Raw genomic sequence first — 19,528 nt, forward strand, 5'->3', positions numbered from 1 at the left:
CCTTTTCCACCGACCAATACCAGATTCAAATTTCAACAGTACAAGACAACCAACTGACCAAAAGTGATGAAAGATAGAAACAGGGCTTTGTGCATGCAAGCTGGAAAATAATATAAAATTCAAAATGAATGATGGCCGAAGGATGTGTTGTGAACGGATAAGAAGAATCTCGTAGAGATTAACATATCCATGCTATACAAAAAAGGAAGAGACCGGCACTTGTAAGAAGAAACAAACTCCAGTACGAGGTGAGGAAGCTAGGCTAGAGAGAGAGAGATGGAAGAAGTTGAAAGCAGAGAATGGTACTTGGCTGCTTATGCAGCTGAAGGTGTTCCAACTTCTGATCATCTCAAACTCCGTACGGTCACACTCTCACTATCCCCTGATTCCATTCCCGAACAACATGTCATTCTTGAGATCCTCTTCATTTCCGTCGAGCCATATTTACGCAGCAGAATTACTGGCCGGGAAGATGGGCTATACAGCCCCCAGTTCAACCTTGACGAGGTTCGTGCATGAATACCAGAGTACATTCAATCACACATGTAACATGTGTTGCAATGTTGTGATTTATGGCTCAAAATTAGAATGATGCATAAATTAGATTTGTGTCACCTATTTTGTTTGGGTGTATCATTTGAGTTTGGATCTGACTTCTTGGTTAAATTCTTGGTTGGTGATGAGATTTTGTTAATTACTTATTCGATTAGAATTTAGATTTACTTCCAACTAGGATTAAGATTCTCATTATAACCTAAGTTCTATACACTATAAATAGGACTTTAGGGTTAGTTTATTTTGTGTCTCACCTTCAGTTTAGAGAGTTTTCTCTCATTTGGTTTTGGATGGAGATCACCGTTTGGACTCATGAGTGGCAAATTCATAGCTCATTCGTTTGACAATTTGATAAGAGTCAATTTGTGAGCTAAAGAGTTAGAGAGCAATTTGGGAGAGACTACTCTGTTTGTTTTGGGTTCTCTACTCATTTGGTTTAGGGTTTGTAATTTGTGGGTTTTTTTTTTTTTTTTTTTGGTCAAACGATAGGTTTTGTTAGATTAGCCACCATGCTGTCATGTAAGGCTCAAGTCATTTCCATCACTATAGTAAATGGTCACTTGCTAATTTGTGGGATTTGAGTTGTGAGAGTTAAACATTTTTTTGTAATCTCTGTTTGTTTAGTGAATTTTCTCGTTGTGTTTCACCTGTGGACGTAGGCTTTACGCCGAACCACATTAATCTCCATTATTCTTATTTTGAGACTCTTGTTTCTCCGATTTCGCTTACGACATTGATATTTGATATTTTATTAGAATTTACTTCTGTTTGCACATAAAAATAGAACATGCAAGCATGCTTAAACATTGATAACAAATTTACTATAATTTATTTAAGCAGGTAATTGCAGGATTTGGGGTTGGAAGGGTAATTCGGTCATAAGATAGTAATTATGTTGAAGGTGACATAGTCGTCAGTGCATTCACATCTTTTGCTGAATATTGTGTGGTACCATCCCAGTTCGTGGCAAGAAGGATCGATCCAAATAATGGGATTCCCTTGCCTGAATATATCAGTTCGATAGGTAACAATTTTCTTTCCCAATTTCTCTCCTTTCGCATTTTCCCTAGCCCTGGTAGACGCAACAACACTCCTATTTTAGCCTCTGCACTATAAACCGGACATTCTATAATTTTTCAGCGGTTACTGGATTATCAAGAAGCTCAAATCAGAGTGCGGTTTCGTATTATTTCTTTTACTTAAAAATAATTCAAACGAAAATTAATTGTGTAATGGCTAACCCACTGTGGATGATAAAATATAGGGGTGCCGGGGTTTGCAGCATGGGTGGGAATTGAGTTGCTGGCAGACCCAAAACCAGGATCCAATGTGTTCATTTCAGCTGCTGCAGGGGCTGTTGGAATGTGTGCTGGACAGTTGGCCAAGCTCAGAGGATGCAGGGTCATCGGAAGCACCGGATCAGATGAGAAGGTAAGTAGTTTAAACTTTAGAAAATGCTCTAATCTGTCACTAATTCAAAGTGAATGAAATACCACTGTTTCTCGGATTAAAAAAAGAAAGAAAGAAATATCACTGTTTCTGTCACGTCCTGATCCCGAGATACACTTAAGATCGATATGTGGCAACTGAAAGTAGCAGTATAATAATAAATAGAGTCAACTGAGACTTATACGTAGGGGTGGTTCGGTATGGGATACCGAACCGAAAGTAGTATCCCGAATCCCAAATCGAAATGTTTTGGGACGGGAATTTGAAGACCAATCCCAAACCAAAATTTCGGGAATCCCAAATTTCGGGAATCCCGAAATATTTTCGGGATTTCGGGACAAATCGGGAATCCCAAATTAAAATATGAAATTATGAATTATTCTTCAAATATATAATTTAAGAACACATTCATGAACTAGGAATGTTATTTCATTCACACTACCATTTAATCAAATATTGGCATGCTTGATTGTTTTTATCAAAGTCAAAATTCAAATTAATTAAACCCTTTTGACAATTTGTTAAGAGACAAAAGAATCAAATCTTTTGAAATCATTAGCCATGACAGCAGCAATAATAAAATCCAAATGAATATCAAACAGAACATGAAAAATATACAAGGTGTAAGGCATTCCAGGTTGCAGAGCAAGAATTAGAAACTACTAGCATCAATTATAAAAGAATAATATATAATATATATGTATAAATTAATAATATATAATTTCGGTTTGGTATGGGATTCCCAAAATATTGAGAAGTCAATCCCAAATCCCATACCAAAATTTCGGGATCGGTTCGAGATAGCATCCCGAAAATTTGGGAAATTTCGGTTTGGGAAATTTTTGGTTTGGGATCGGGATTTTTTCGGTTTGGTTTGGGATTTTCGGGAATTTTTTCCACCCCTACTTATACGTAATATACATCAGATAATTAGCGAAAACGAAATTACAACAAAATTAAGGAAATAAACACCACTATCGAGTGCATTGAATAGCTACACCCTTCGAAAACCTCTTCTATAGCCGCTACCTCTTACCCTGCAAAACAACTCTATGTCGTGGGATTGGCACACCAGGCACTGCAAAACAACTCTATGTCGTGGGATTGGCACACCAGGCAAAGCCAAAACACGAATAAGTTGCGAAGCTTGTGTGAGTGACAATAATACAACATAGGTGTTTTAAAAACAACATTTTGCTATCCTTTATAATGGCAATTTAATACCAACTGCTTTCGGTGGTAGGACAATAATAAAAAGGCCTCGCTCCCTGTTACACCCTGAACCCGATGTACGTCCAGGATCGACACGCAACATCACTAAGTACCTGTATATCTAAAATACCCCGCTTCTGGGATACGGACAAAGCACAACTCAAGCTTCAAATTGCATAGTGATTTTTCGTTTACTCTATGGCTGCATCTAAGCTCTTTGTTAGACTACCTACGTCTGACTGGATCAAGCCATTCGAAGTTCACCATTTGTTAAACTCTGAACTTTTCGTAAAACACTTTCTAGCAGACAACATAAAGTACCACACTACACATCAACCATAAGCCAAACAAGAGTTGTCATCTTGCCATTCACACACACATATGTTTTCCAACACCATTCCACAATCATGTCAATTAATAACTCATACAATACACCAAAATGCAAGGCTAAAGTGACATGGTTCGGTCGAAGCCTACATCTTTGAAGAATGTGATTTCAGACCACTTAACGAAATCCAACAACATCGGGTTCCGAACCACTCAACGGAACCAAAATACCAAGTGGGATTCCGAACCACTCAATGGAATCCAAACCAAGATACGATTTCGGACCACTCAAAGGAATCGCGAAGTTGAAGGGATTCAGGACCTCTCAATCGAATCCAAGTAGATACGATTCTGGATCACTCAACAGAATCACAAAGTAAAATGGATATCAGACCACTCAATGAAATCCAAAGCAGTATACGATTTCGGATCACTCAACGGAATCGCGGAGCATGAGGGATTTCAGACCACTCAACGGAATCCAGACGAAGCAGGAAACTGAACCACTCAACGGAACCCCGGCAAAACCCAGTTCTGGACCACTCAATGGAACCGAGCGGAAGTCTAAGAAGCATAACAAAGGCTCGAAGAAACAAAACATGAATCATGTGCTCAATTTACAAAGGCTTAACGAAATGAAACAAAGAACAAGTACTAAATTTAGAACGGGTCAACGAAGCGAGAAATGAAACAATATCGAGGTAAACAAATCTCCATGACAATAGGTTAACGGTCTACTACTAGCCCTTATATTTAACAAACAATCCAACATGCATTTCAAATCACATTTCACAAATATTCCTAATGCACAAGTCAAATCACATTTCAAAATAACAGATCAATGGCTAATTATTAAAAATCACATTTTAATAGAAAACACATTTATAAAACTAAGTCATCTCCACAAAGGATATTAAATACGAAATCAAGGTAATAGCCATATCACATATATTAAAGTTACTCACTAACCAATGTAGGCCCACTAGACTTCACCAACGTAGGTTAAAGAGAAGGACCAGGTCGACCGGCTCCCTCCTCTCTCATTCCTTTATTTCCCCTATTTTCCTTCCTTCCTGATTGGCCCGTCTCTTCTTCATTTCCCTCATTTCCTTCATTTCTTTCTTCATCTCTCCATCTTAGCCACACACGTGGCACTAAATCAGTGCTACAGCAAATCTGGAGCCTTCTAGATAATGGTCAAATGGTCATTTCGCCTATGTCTTTGCTCTTTTATATCTCATTCGTTATAGCTCTATTTGGAGAATGGTTTTTGCCTACACACTCGTGAGATCGAGCTCTAGCCAAATATGTAAATAAAAGTGGCAAAAGATATAGGAATTAAATTCGTCCTTGAAAAGCCTGTTTAGTTCATTAAGGGCGTTTTCGTCCTTTTACTTATCGAAAACAAAAAAATTATACGCTATAATTATAAACGCGTCGAAACTAAGAATACGAAATACGTAATTTTAAATAGTGAAATCCAGGGACAGGATTTCCCACTCCCAAACACGATGGCTGTTCTCCACTAACCACAAGGATACATGGACTATATTTCAACTTCAGTGCTATTGCTGGAGTGATAGGCACATGCTTCTCAATACTGATTTGTATGAAATTAGCACGATCAAATTCTTAGTGGTAATCATCAACTTTATAATGTTTTAATAACGGCTCACGTTTTTTTAATGATCTTCTTTATGGTTATGCCGACGATGATAGGCAGATCTAGTAATTGCTCTGTTCCAATTTTGATAGGTGCCATCACTCATAATTTCTCGATTGAATCCACATAAGCATTCAACCGCCCTTTTCATGATTAATCCACATAGACACTCAATAATCAATTTCACATATACAATAAAATCATAGGGCTAGAGCCACAAAGATCACAAAGTTCAGCATTCCAAAACCTCTCAAGGAATTGGATAACAAGGACGCACAAAGTAAGGTTCCAAAACATCCCATGGAACTATATAGAAACTATGCACAGGGTTCCTGAACCTCTCAAGATACCAGAGTAAGGTTCTATAACCCCTCATGAAACCGAACATAAGTAGTGTTCCAGAATCACTCATGGAAACTAGTGACAATCAAGCAGGATTCCAGAACCATTAATGGAATTAGAAAGAAAGGTAACACGCTAGGGATTTAATATCCACACAAGAAACAAGAAAGGAGGTACACTTGGTATCGATCATCTACTAGCCTTCTTAGTTCGCAATTATTTCAAATATATATGTATATATCTCATTTCACAAAGCAGATCGATGACTGGGTAATAACATTTGTAAGTCCATGTTATACGCCTAGAGTATATAACGAGGGAATTTCATATGCAAAATACTCATCACATAATATTAAAGTCAACTCATTTGGAGCCTAACGCACTTCTAGAATCAATACAATTGAATCATCATGCAAAACTATGTGCACGTCATTGAACGTTATGTGTCCCTGATGGGCCAACAACGCTCATATAGAACCTAATATCGTACATAACTCTCCACTAGGCAAACTTATGAAATTGATGCGCACAACAAGGAACCGTGCTAATTGCATGTAAACCGAGACACACACCAACACGTCATCGTGATGAGCCAACTAAGCTTCATCAAGCCTTAACAACTTTTGACTCTAATTTCAAGACGATCTAATAGTCAGATTGCCATCAATTATGAAAATCATACGACGGTATAATTATCCCAAAAATCAAATAATTGAATTATCCTATCCAATTTCAACAAACGAACCTTGGTTATGAGCTCAGGACATCGAGAATGTCTCAATGTCCAAAATTCATGTTTTCAAAATTTTCCCCATGAGCCACCGCGTGCGGTGGTTTTTGGCAAACAAAAACCCAGTTTTCTGACTACCTCCAAATAACACCAAATTTACAGGAATATAGAGCTCAATAGAAGGAACTTTTATACCTATGACGAAGTCTAAAAGTGGATGTAAGACGATCGATTTCGCAGGTAAAGGCGGCGAAGGGTGCACAAAACTTCACAACATCGATTCATCGCCTATGGTGGTCTAACAACGTTGGGGTTGGTCGGGTTTTCCTCTTGGGATGAAGAGCTACAAAGCCCAGGTGGTGGCGTCAGTCCCCTTTTTGCAGATTTGCTGGAATATGGGTAAAGGTCGCCGAAACTAGTTGGTTTGCGTGGATTTTTGTGGCCTCGCACCACCATGTACAGTAGTCAAACAAATGGTTCTTGGATGAATTTTGTAGAGTGAAGTATGAGCTTCAAGATAGTGGTGGTGGCACGATCTAATTTTTCATTAGTTGGCCTGTATTTGCATTTGAAACGGCTTAAGAAACGGGTCGGTGTTGTCGACTGGTTCGCGATTGGGGTTCTAGTGCTGCTGGGTCAGGTTTCTAAAAATGGAAACCGTTTAATTTTGGCAAATCCTCTTATAAAAACTTATTATTATAATGTCTAAATTACCAAATTGCCCTACACTTAAGCCAGTGTTTAAAACACCGTTACCGGTGAAAATATCGATATGCAAATTTATGAAAATATCGACGAATGTATCAAATATCGATATTAATATTGGTTGCCTTCGATGGAAATGATGAAAATTTAAAATGAAATTTTGGGATTGTCAAACATTGGTTTGGAAGAAATATAAGAGTTTCTCTGATATTTAACAGATGTGTCAAAAATATCGAAATATCTGTCTATTTTGGTCTAAACTTAAAAGTTTCTCCAATATGAGGTGAAGTTTAGACTTCAGCCCCCATTTCCATATCTTTCTCTAATATTTTGTATATTTCCATAGAAAGATAGATCGTATCCAAGAAATTTTAAACACTGCTTAAAACTTCTTTGTTTCAAGTCCAAATTGTGAATGGTTTTTCTCTAAATGCTTGTGGGATCAAATCCACCTCCAAATGCGAAAGCAAAAATTAAAATGACTAAAATGCCCTTGAAATTGTTTTTCTCAAAACTATAAAATAAATAAATAAATTCTGGGATGAGATATAGTTACATTGGTTAGAAGTGAACAATTAGTTAGTTGCTTAAGTGGCATTTCATTCAGTTCGAACAATAATAGTGGTAAATTAGAGTATTTTACAAAATATTCTAGAAATAATAGATTATATTTAGTTTTCATTCCATTAGAAGTTTATTCATCTGCACCAATATCATTCTCAATGCTGTGGTGGTTTCTCGTCCCATGTATTGTCCCTGACTGAAAATGAGTTAACTTTATACGTTAGTTTATGATAGTGAACAAACAACACTCCATGTAAATAAAGGAAAGAAAATTGGTTTGTTGTTATTTTATGGTCAATTATTTAATTTTGGTCACCTAACTATTACACATCAAGGCATCTAATTAACCATCTTAAGAAGTTGATGAAATATACTCATGTCTGTCGCCTACTGCTCAACTATTTACAGAAACTCGTACGCTCTTGTGTGTGGCCGGTTGTTTTTCCCTTTTTGTTTTTTATATATATTCATTTTTCTTGAGCTTATTTGAGAGATTTCTGGTGGAGCCAAAACTCTAATGTATTTTAAAGATTTAATTGTCTATGATTAAGGTCTTCCCTCAAAGAATCTCTACCACAAATCACTCAAATTTAAAATCATACGACCGTTTAATGTAATAGTAGTCATTTTAGTGTTTTTTAGGAGAACCGTATTCGTGTATTTTATTTATAGTAATTGGATGTTTAATGATTTTATATTTGTCTAATATTTTGCAAAAATGATTGAATTAAAATATAGACAGTTCAAGTATATAAAATGGACATTATACTTGTTTCAGGCCCCATTAGCGCTAATATTGTGTAGTCTAGCGTTAATCTGCATTCTGCACCATTGACACTAGTGCCAGGAGTACTACATTTCCGTGCGCCACTATAAGTTGCATTTATATTTAAAATGAACCAATAAACCGCGACATGACAAACAAATATATATGAATTATGAAGATGATGTAAAGTATGGAATTGGAGTCGACGATGTATGAACTAGAAAATAAATAAAAAAATTGCTTTCATAATCCACTAAAGCGAGACATGACAAATTAAGCGAACGAAAAATTAGTAGTTAAGATTGTGACGTACGCATTATTATCGTTCATTTTTTCATTGAAAATATTTCTATTAGGGTTCACTCATTGGAATTTCTGCTTGTCGCCGTGTTATTAGGATTTATACAGTTGATCTTAATAAGTACAGAAAATTCTTAGTAGAAGTGTAGAACATGGATTCTTTTTATTTATAGAATGCTGATGAATTAAATAATAATCTCATGAACTATCTTATATAGTATTTGATATGATGATGTCTTCAAACACAATGATGTAAACCTCTGAAATTTAACACATAGACTTCTATAACTCTGATTGATTAATTTGCCATTTCCAATATTGCTGATATTTTGTGGTTCTTAGGTGAGGCTAATCAAGGAGGAATTTGGATATGATGATGCTTTTAACTACCACACAGAGACAAATTTTGATGCTGCTTTAAGCAAGTAATTAAATTAATACTATCATTTAGTAAAGTTAGGATTATGATGATTTTGACGAAGCGTACATGAAGACTCATGTGAAAGATTTCCTTATAATTTGCAGGTATTTCCCTAATGGAATCGATGTCTACCTTGACAATGTTGGCGGTGAAATGCTTGAGGCTGCTCTCAACCATGTCAACAAGCATGCCAAGGTCCCTCTTTGTGGCATGATATCTGGCTACAATAAGGTAATTTAATACCATTACTATCCTTTGTCTATTTAATTTTCATGATGAAATTTTAATGTTTTTCTTAGAATAAAGTGTTAGTCAATTTCTTTGAACTCAATTAGATGTCTCAAATATTTCTGATTTGGCTAATATTTTGTAAGGATGATCTATGAGGTGTAACTTGAAAAATAAAAGGTTCGGATCGTTAAAGTTCGATATGGTGTGAGTCCCAACTCTAATCCCTATTTTTATAAAAAAAAATAAGAATCTCTTCCCTTAAAGATCTCCATATATATACATGTACTTTAATTGTGTGTGAGGATGACCCAATTGCACATGCATAAAAAGACGTTATTGGAAATTTATGGATCTAGACATGTACACATGGTCGTCCGTTTCTCAACTGCAAAGCTCGTCTCTATTTTGTGCAGGTTTGGACTGAGAGAGAGGGGGTGAGGAATCTGTTGAATTTAATCGGAAAGGAGGTGAATATGCAAGGGTTCATGGTGGGTTCATATGTGCATCGTTTTGGAGATTTTGCAACCGAGATGGAGAGCCACCTAAAGCAAGGCAAGATTGGTTATTCTAAGCTCAAAATCTTCCATGGAATTGAAACATTCTTGGAAAGCTTGGGGTCCCTCTTCACCAGCTCTAATGTTGGAAAAGTTGTAATCCAAGTCAAGTGATTTTTTTGGGTTGAAGTAAATCTATGTTAAGGCATTAATGCTTCATGAAAACGATCTAAATAGGACATGGTTTTTGGTTTGGGAAATTCAAGTCTCCAGATTGGCAACTTCTTAAGAATTTAAAAGCGTTTGTACTAATTATTTTCAATAAAATTATTTGCACACACAAAATTAACATACTTGTTGACACATTTTTAAATACAGGTGGACTCTACCATTATGTATAAGTTAGTGCTATCCACATGCCTATTTTTATTTCTTACACACTCCTCTTAATTTTTGACGATAAGATCGAATGAATTGAAGAAGATTAACAGGCCAAAAATTAACAACGGTGTGTCAGAGACAAAAATGGATATGTGAATAACACTATCCTATATAACCACCATGGGTAGCCTAGTGGTTGAGTATGAATTCCAGACCCCTATTTCACACAGTACGTGCTGTTTTTGATTCCTGGTGCTAGTGAATCGCATGATGGTGGCTAAGGGAAGGTTGAAATGTCTCCGAAAGTCTTTCTGACCCTTAGAAGGGTGTACTGTCATTGCGAAATCACCAATTGTGCCCCTTGTCAATAAAAAAAAAAAACACTATCTGCATGTATTTGGATCCCACCGTAAACAAATATGTCCAAATAGCATTACCCAATCTGTTGAGGTATCCTTAGCATTACTAAACTGACCAAAGTAGACTTACATATATTTAAGGGTAAATTATATTTTACCACATCACAGATTTAGATGCATTATAACCTCATACAATATTTTTAAAACATTTCAATTTCATACACAAACTTATATTTAGTTGTAATTTTATACATTCATTAGTCAAACTATCAATTTGACCACTAAGTGATGACTTGACAAATGTATAGCTCACATATTTTGATGACATGTCATACAAAAATATTTAAATATATATATAAAAACTATTTAAATAAAAATGTAAATTAATACAATGGCAAAATGGCCCACCCTCTCTTATCCCACCTTACTCAACAAAGGGCCTCCATCTCCATCTCCTCCTTTCTCCATCACCACCACCCATCCCATACAACCACCGTGTCAATCCTGCTCCTCATAATCACTAAACCCCCTTCTCTAATTTTTCCAATTTCGTCTGATTCTTCTTCTTCCCTAAATCTCCACCAAAAATTAGAACTAAATATTTTCAATTGACACCTCCGATCAAAATATTCGATTTTCCCTTAAAAACTCGTCTTAAGCAAAAAAACTTGTGTAGGATTTGGCTTGCCACTGGACAATGTTGAGTAGCACTACCATCCACTCAAAACATGCCACTTAGTAAGCATTATTTACAATATTTATTATAACTTTATATATAACTTTTTCATAATAGAATTTTCTACTAAATCATCACACCTCCCTTTTGTTTCTCAATTCCTCCTCTCCTCTTTCTTGTTAGATTTTCTTCCTAGTCACGTATTGTCTCCTTTTCCCCTTGCTTTTCTTTGAAAAATCTGAAAAAAAATAAGAACACAGCTTGTCTAACTTTTCATATCATGGAAACTAGAAAGCAGCTAATTTTGTCTTCTTTTTTTTTTCAATATAGTAGCTAGTTTTATCATATGAACTTGACTTGATTAATACACGAATATCTAATGTCCAACAAAGATGATACAAATTGAATCTACCATTTTCAAATGGAAATTTCCTCATAATTTGCTGTACAGAAATTCAAACTCCATAAGAAGAGAAATGGTGCTTACATGATTCTATTGGTTCATTCAAAATGTATGCAGTTGATGATTTTTTAAGGGTGGTTGATTTTCTAAATCACAACACGGTTGATGGTTTCTTTGGTTCTAAAGTGAATTCTTTTTATTGTCTTCCTATTGCTGCATATATCTGTGAAGAAATGCAAGAAAAGGAGTGGGACAAGCTGAGAAGGATAGTAGACCCACTCAGCATCGACTAGTTGCAAGTCAAGCCCCACACAAGTTTTTCTCCTTAAAATGTTCAATTATCAACTTCGTTTTGTTGAATACAATAAATATATTGCCTAATCATTTTTTTTGTCTAATTAAAGATATTATTGAATATATTAGAAGTTAGGTACTTGCATTATACATGCTATACAAATTAAAAAGGAAGAGGCCGGCACTAAGAAGAAACAAAATCAGTATAGAAGGTGAAGAAGCTAGGCTAGAGAGATCGAGAGAGAGAGAGAGATGGCAGAAGTGGAAAGCAGAGAATGGTACTTGGCTGCTTATGCAGCTGAAGGTGTTCCAACTTCTGATCATCTCAAACTCCGTACGGTCACACTCTCACTATCCCCTGATTCCATTCCCGAACAACATGTTATTCTTGAGACCCTCTTCATCTCCATCGAGCCATATTTACGGAGCAGCATCACTGGCCGGGAAGATGGGCTATGCATCCCTCAGTTCAACCTTGACCAGGTTCGTGCAAGCATACCATAATATATTCAATCGCACATGCATGTAACATGGGCATGCAAGCATGCTTAAACATTGATATCAAAATTACAGTTTAAGATTATAATTTATGCATGCAGGTAATTACAGCATTTGGGGTTGGAAGGGTAATTCGGTCAAAAGATGGTAACTATGCTGAAGGTGACATAGTCGTCAGTGCATTCACATCTGTTGCTGAATATTGTGCGGTACCATCCCAGTTGATAGCAAGAAAGATCGATACAAATAGTGGGATTCCCTTGCCTGAATATATCAGCTTGTTAGGTTTCAATTTTCTTTCCCAATCTCTCTCCTTTTGCATTTTCCCAAGCTATGGTAGAGGCAACGACACTCCTATTTTAGCCTCCTGCACTATAAACTGGACGTTCTATAATTTTTCAGTGCTCACTGGATGATCAAGAAGCTCAAATTAGAGTTCCGTGATCATACTTTCTTTTACTTAAAAATAATTCAAACGAAAATTAATTGTGTCATGGCTAACCCACTGTGGATGATAAAATATAGGGGTGCCGGGGTTTGCAGCATGGGTGGGAATTGAGTTGCTGGCAAACCCAAAATCAGGATCCAATGTGTTCATTTCAGCTGCTGCTGGGGCTGTTGGAATGTATGCTGGACAGTTGGCCAAGCTAAGAGGATGCAGGGTCATCGGAAGCACTGGATCAGATGAGAAGGTAAGTAGATTAAATTTTAGAAAATGCTCTAATCTGTAACTAGTTCAAAGTGAATGAAATACCGCTGTTGCATTGTTTAGAAGTGAATAACTAGTTAGTTGCTTAAGTGGCGTTTCATTCAGTTCGAACAATAATAGTGGTAAATTAGAGTATTTTTCAAAACATCCCAGATACAATAGATATATAGTTTTCATTCCAGTACAAGTTTATTCATCCTCAATGCTATGGTGGTTTCTCGTCCCATGTATCCTCCTGACTGAAAATGGCATCTAACTAACCTTCTTAAGAAGTTGGTAAAATATACTCGTATCTGTCTCCTATTGCTCAACTCTTTACAGAAACTCGTACGCTGCGAGCTACTTTTTCCCTTTTTTGTTTTGTTATATATATATGTTCATATATTAATTTTTCGTTGAGCTTATTTGAGGGATCTCTTGTAGAGCAAATCTCTAACGTATTTCAAGGATCTAAATTATCTATCATTAAGGTCTTTCCTCAAAGATAATCTATATCAAAAATACCCAACTCCAAACCCATATGACCGTCCAATTTAATAGTAGTCGTTTAATGTTGAGAACTATATTTGTTATTTTCTTCATTGTAATTGGATGTCTAAATGATTTTAAATTTGTCTAATCTTAATCTTCTACAAGAATGATCTATGGATGATAATTTAAAATATAGACCATTTAGTTAAGTTGAACAACCAAGACATTATAGTATAATGTTTGGTAAATAATATTTGATCTGCTTGCCACTTAGTACTATAGTCTAGTGGTATTTCTCTTCACTTATAAGTTAGAGGTCTTAGGTTCGATTATCGCCAAAGACGAATTTGAACCAAATTATTGCTAGCCCATTCTCTTTATGTAGACAATATCGTTTGTTAAAAAAAAAAAAAAAATTGATCTGCTTGATTTTGTTTTACCATAAAAAGTTAAAAGGGCTATTTCGATTTTATCTCAAGATCGTATATTCATCTCCAAAGTTTTAAGTCGTCTAGGAATGAGGTCAGGTATGAAGTATTCAAACTACCCTCTGGCTTAATAAAGAATTGTAAATGAGAGATTGTCTTGATGAATAGAGTACGTACTCTTCTTCAACTTAATGCATTTCGGGTGTAAACTCGCTTACCCGCTCCTTAATATAGCTTATAGCAGTAATATATAAAGAAAAAATATATCAATAAAAAACTAAACTATAAGTTGCATTGATATTTACAATGACCCAACGAAGCGCGACATGACAAACAAATATATATGAAGATGACATAAAGTATGGAATTGGAGTTGACGATGTAAGAACTAGAAAATAAAAAAAAAGTTGCTTGTTTATTCCACTAGAGCGCAACGTGACAAATTAAGCGAACGACAAATTATTAGCAGTTAAGATTGTGACGAAATCATTATCATTGTTCATTTTTTTTTCATTAAAAATATTTTTGTTAGGGTTCACTCTTTGGAATTTCTCTTTGTCCCCATATTATTAGGAATTTATACATTCGATCATAATTAGTACAGCAAATTCTTAGTAGAACATGGATTCTTTTTATTTTTTAGAATGCTGATTAATTAAATAATAATCTCATGAAATATCTTATAAGATATTTGATATGATGATGCATTCAAATACAATGATGTAAACCTCTGAAATTTAACACACACAGACTTCTATCTCTCTGATAGATTAATTTGCTATTTCCAATATTGTTGATAATTTGTGGTTCTTAGGTGAGGCTAATCAAGGAGGAATTTGGATATGATGATGCTTTTAACTACCACACAGAGACAGATTTTGATGCTGCTTTAAGCAAGTAATCAATACTAATATTTAGATAAATTAGTATTTATGTGATGATTTTGATGAAGCGTCGTATATGAAGACTCATGTGAAAGGTTTCCTTATAATTTGCAGGTATTTCCCTAACGGAATTGATGTCTACCTTGACAATGTTGGCGGTGAAATGCTTGAGGCTGCTCTTAACCATGTCAATAAGCATGCAAAGATCCCTCTTTGTGGCATGATTTCTGGCTACAATAAGGTAATTTAATATCATTACAATTACTACCCTTTGTCTTCTTCATACGTGTAACTGTCATATACATAAAAAGACATGTTATTGGAAATTTATATATCTAGACATATATATATATATATATATATATATAATATGCACATGTTCGTCCGTTTCTCACCTGCAAAGCTCATCTATTTAATTTGTGCAGGTTTGGACTGAGAGAGAGGGGGTGAGGAATCTGCTGAATTTAATCGGAAAGGAGGTGAATATGCAAGGGTTCTTGGTGGGTTCATACCTGCATCGTTATGGAGATTTTGCAACCGAGATGGAGAGCCACCTAAAGCAAGGCAAGATTGGTTATTCTAAGCTCAAAATCTTCCATGGAATTGAAACATTATTGGAGAGCTTAGGATCCCTTTTCACCAGCTCTAATGTTGGGAAAGTAGTAATCCAATCCAAGTGATTTTATTGAGTTGAAGTAAATCTATGTTAAGGGCATTATTAATGCTTCATGAAAAGATTTTTTGTTTGGGAAATTGAAGTCTCTTGAATTAATTGTGAACTTTTTAAGAATTTAAAGGCGTTTGTACTAATTAGTTTCAATAAAATTATTTGCACACACGAAATTAACATACTTGTTGACACATTTGAATTGTATCCTGAAGATATCTCAGTATTCTCTTGACAGATGCAAAGTGTGATTCTGTTGGTGTAGACATAAACTAACATACTGAGTTAACTGCATACACAATATCTGACCTTGTGAAGGTCAAATACTGCAATGAACTAACTAGACTCCTATACAGTGTTGGATCTGTCAAAACAATGTCTTCTGCATCAAGTAATTGCTGATATGGTTTACATGGAATTGTTGCAGGTTTGCAGGAATCCATACCTACTTTGTGAATCAAATCTTTAATGTATTTAGACTGATTCACAAGTATATTTCCATTAGATTTGTAGTGAACTTGCAATTCTAAGAAATAGATGAGTTTCCCTATATCTTTGAGCTCAAACACGTAAGACAATTCTTGAATAACTTGTTGAACTTTTGAAGAGTTTGATCCTGTAAGTATGATGTCATCTCAATAAAGCAATAGGATTATCATATATGTACCATCTATTTTGACAAATAAACTTGTATCAGAAGGTGAAGCAACAAACTGTAAAGCTACCAAATAACTAGTGAATTTGGAATTCCATGCCCGTGGGGCTTGCTTCAGACCATACAAGGATTTGATTAACTTGCACTCATATATAGGATGTGATGCATCAACAAAACCCTGAGGTTGTTTCATAAACACCTCTTCTTGCAAATCACCATGCATAAATTCATTCTTGATGTCAAGTTGTCTAAGATCCCAATAATTTATTACAGATAAGGCTAGAATCATTCTAACAGTTGTATGCCTTACCACATGACTGAAAGTGTCTAATAATCAATACCATGCTCATATGAGAATCCCTGAGCCACTAGTCTTGCTTTATATCTTGAAATACTCCCATATAGATTCTTTTTAACCTTGTACACCCATTTACTCCCAACAATTGCCCTATTTTCTGGAGATGGTACCAAAGTCCAAGTTCCATGTGCTCTAAGTGAGTCATATTCCTCTTGCATTGTTGTATGCCGTTGTGGCAATGTTGCAGCTTTTCTGAATGATGAAGGCTCTAAAGCATCAACAATCTCATATAAGAAGGAAAAACCCCCAAAAAATGGCTCATCCTCAGTTAATTGTAGAGAATGCAATTCAAGACATGAGACAAGTAAAGCTGCATAATTCTTTCTAGGTAATGTGCCACTCTTCAATCTAGTGGTCATAGAATGTATGATTGATTGCCTGCAGGTAAATCAGTTTGTATAGAGACAGGAAGTATTACCTCAAGTTGTGTAACTTTGGAGATTATGCATTACCAGTTGAATCACACTATTGTGAATCTGATAACCCTTCATTACCATTTGAATCAGAAGTATAATCATTTGTCACTGATGTATTGTTTGAATCAACATTAGCCACTGTATAAATTTCCTGTGAATTATATCTATTGCTTGCTGAATTTCCAAGTGTGTCAGGCAAGTGAATTATAACATGAAACTATGTTGCTGCCTTATGATCTTCTATACTTCTTAAAACTGACTTACACAATTGCTGAAAAGGATACATATCTTCATTATGTACCACATGCCTAGACACAATAAACTTTCTGGATTTAATATCATAATAGATGACCCCATTAAACCCCAGAGCAAAACCCATAAACACACATTGAATGGCTCTAGGTTGCAGTTTATTAGCATTGAAGGGCTTGAGTAATGTATAAACAGCTGTTCCAAAGATCTTGAGATTATATATCTTAGGATTTTGTCCAAAAAGAACCTGATAAGGAGACTTCATATCTAAAATTCTACAAGGCATTATGTTAATTAAGAAAGCTGCATGTGAACAAGAGTGATATCAAAAGGATGTAGGAATTTGTGCTTCTGTATCAAAGTCAAAGCTGTCTCAACTAAGTGTCTATGCTTCTTCTCAGTAATTCCATTTTGTTAAGAGGTATGAGGACAAGACACTTGATAAGTAATTCCTTTATCTGCCAAAAAGTTCTTGAATATATTACTCATGTATTCCCCCTTCACCATCAGATTGGAGACATTTAATAGTGGCATTGAACTGATTAAATACAATACTTTGAAACTTGATAAATATGGAAAAGAAGTCTAATTTATTCATAATATGGTAAATCCATACAAACCTAGAGAAATCATCTATAAAACTGATGTAATACCTATAACCTTCTACGGATTTCTGAGGTGAAGGACCCCAGACATCTGAATGTACCTTCTAAAGCACAAATTTTGATCTCTCTTGTTTTACATGAAATGGAAGTTTACTCAGCTTGCCTTAAATAGAAGCAGAATATATAGAAAGAGATGAATCTATACTAACTGGTAATTGCGCACTCTGCATCATTGAACTCAATACTTCTTCTAAAGGGTGTCCCAATCTCCTATGCCATACTGAAGTCTTTACTTACTTCCCTATGAATGCAACACACTTTCCTAACTCTACAGCAAATGAATGAAAAAACACACTGACTGGCATCTTGAACAGCTCACCATCATCACTTGTTCCTTGGTACAAAATCATTCTTGTTGCCTTGTCTTGTATAAAGAAGATCAAATCATCACACACAAACCAATAATCATTATCTATGCATAACTTTTTAACTGACAACAGGTTCATAGTTATTTTGGAAACATGCAAAACATTTTGCAGAATTGGTGCATTAGATGGTGTTTTTATAATTGAAGATCCAATATGTTGAACTTGCAAACCTTCACCATTACCAACAATGATCTTAGCATCACCATTGTAAAGAACATCTTGATTGATGATATCAAGATTAGTTGTCATGTGGTGAGTGGCCCCTGTGTTCACTACCCATGTATCAACTGCAGAGAATTCATACACATTTGGATTGGAACGAATACCATTTGATCCTTGAGCAGTCATACTAGCAAATAATAGAAGTGGTAGGGGGTTGCCTTGATATGAGTAGTTGTTTCTATGATAACATTCAAATGTTATGTGGCCCATTTTTTCACAAATTTGACACACATTACCATTCCTAAATAATTGATTCTAATGCTGAGTACTTCTGTAATAGCAGTTAGGGGTAGTGTGCCATTTTCTAGAGCATATTTGACATTCTGGTGAAACTGAGGACCTGTAATTTGTATTGCCATGTCAACTAATTCCTTTTATTGAACCATTTCCAAAAAATGAACCATTTGAACCATTCCAACCAAAACTGTTCTAAGAACCTTTACTATTTGAACCATTACCACTTTCATGATTAGAATTCCCTGTCTGATCTCCAAAGTTAGAATAGGACTTGAAATTTTTGTTGTTACTTCCAGAATACCTCATGTTGTTGTAATTGTTTCTTTATTGTGGATGAAAACACTTCCCCTATTTCCAGCATAACCAGTTCCTACATGAAAATTTACTTCTCCTTGAGATCTTTAAGTATTAGAACTTTCTCCTTGTTCATACCTTGATAGCTTCCTTGATGTCCTTGTGAATTGGAAGGCTCACCTTGAACACACATAGCTGACATTGTATTTGACAGACTTGTAATCTTGGAATCAATATTTGCTTTAGCACCAAGAAGTTGTGCTTGAAAATCTTTCAAAGAAATTGATGTATCTCTTGCCAACAATAATGTTTTAATGACTTCAAAATTTGTTGGTAAATCAGACAAAACAACAGTCTTAAAATCATTATTTGTTATCTTTTTAGCATCTGACACTAACTGATTTCTTATCTTTTTCAATCTGAGTAATAACTTATCCACAGAATCAGCCCCTTTCTGTGCAGTATGAAATTATGTCTTCAATTGATTCACTCGCACCATCAAAACAAATGCAAACCTTTCTTGAAGACACTT

The 19,528-nt window shown here is 35.4% G+C and overlaps 2 protein-coding genes across 3 annotated transcripts; both read left to right on the forward strand.

Moving 5' to 3' along the window:
• The first annotated feature begins 147 nt into the window (after positions 1-147).
• LOC103944543 (2-alkenal reductase (NADP(+)-dependent)-like) lies at positions 148-10,108 on the forward strand. 2 transcript variants are annotated; one of them, XM_048578149.1, is made up of 7 exons: positions 148-507; positions 1,516-1,579; positions 1,696-1,728; positions 1,820-1,986; positions 8,956-9,038; positions 9,139-9,265; positions 9,679-10,108. In XM_048578149.1, the coding sequence occupies exons 1-7, from the start codon at positions 277-279 to the stop codon at positions 9,931-9,933; spliced, it is 960 nt and encodes a 319-aa protein (XP_048434106.1). In that variant the 5' UTR covers positions 148-276; the 3' UTR covers positions 9,934-10,108. The 2 variants fall into 2 exon arrangements, with proteins under 2 accessions (XP_048434106.1, XP_048434107.1); XM_048578150.1 differs by lacking the exon at positions 1,696-1,728 and having other exon boundaries at positions 150-507.
• Positions 10,109-12,124: 2,016 nt separating this feature from the next.
• LOC103944623 (2-alkenal reductase (NADP(+)-dependent)-like) lies at positions 12,125-15,542 on the forward strand. Its single transcript, XM_009355096.3, has 6 exons — positions 12,125-12,355; positions 12,472-12,655; positions 12,896-13,062; positions 14,793-14,875; positions 14,977-15,103; positions 15,288-15,542. The coding sequence occupies exons 1-6, from the start codon at positions 12,125-12,127 to the stop codon at positions 15,540-15,542; spliced, it is 1,047 nt and encodes a 348-aa protein (XP_009353371.1).
• The last annotated feature ends 3,986 nt before the right edge of the window (positions 15,543-19,528 follow it).

The sequence above is a fragment of a genome, unplaced genomic scaffold (genome assembly GCF_019419815.1).
Source record: "Pyrus x bretschneideri cultivar Hongxiangsu unplaced genomic scaffold, Pyrus_bretschneideri_v1 Contig12, whole genome shotgun sequence".
In the NCBI taxonomy this organism is placed as follows: Eukaryota; Viridiplantae; Streptophyta; class Magnoliopsida; order Rosales; family Rosaceae; genus Pyrus; species Pyrus x bretschneideri.

Excerpts from the sequence above, each read along its gene's own strand:
- LOC103944543 (XM_048578149.1), top strand. The coding sequence starts at position 277 with ATGGAAGAAGTTGAAAGCAGAGAATGGTACTTGGCTGCTTATGCAGCT. Across the intron at positions 508-1,515 it reads CCCAGTTCAACCTTGACGAG|TTCGTGGCAAGAAGGATCGA; the intron begins GTTCGTGCATGA and ends GTACCATCCCAG. Across the intron at positions 9,039-9,138 it reads TTTGATGCTGCTTTAAGCAA|GTATTTCCCTAATGGAATCG; the intron begins GTAATTAAATTA and ends TATAATTTGCAG.
- LOC103944623 (XM_009355096.3), top strand. The coding sequence starts at position 12,125 with ATGGCAGAAGTGGAAAGCAGAGAATGGTACTTGGCTGCTTATGCAGCT. Across the intron at positions 13,063-14,792 it reads GCACTGGATCAGATGAGAAG|GTGAGGCTAATCAAGGAGGA; the intron begins GTAAGTAGATTA and ends TGTGGTTCTTAG. Across the intron at positions 15,104-15,287 it reads TGATTTCTGGCTACAATAAG|GTTTGGACTGAGAGAGAGGG; the intron begins GTAATTTAATAT and ends TAATTTGTGCAG.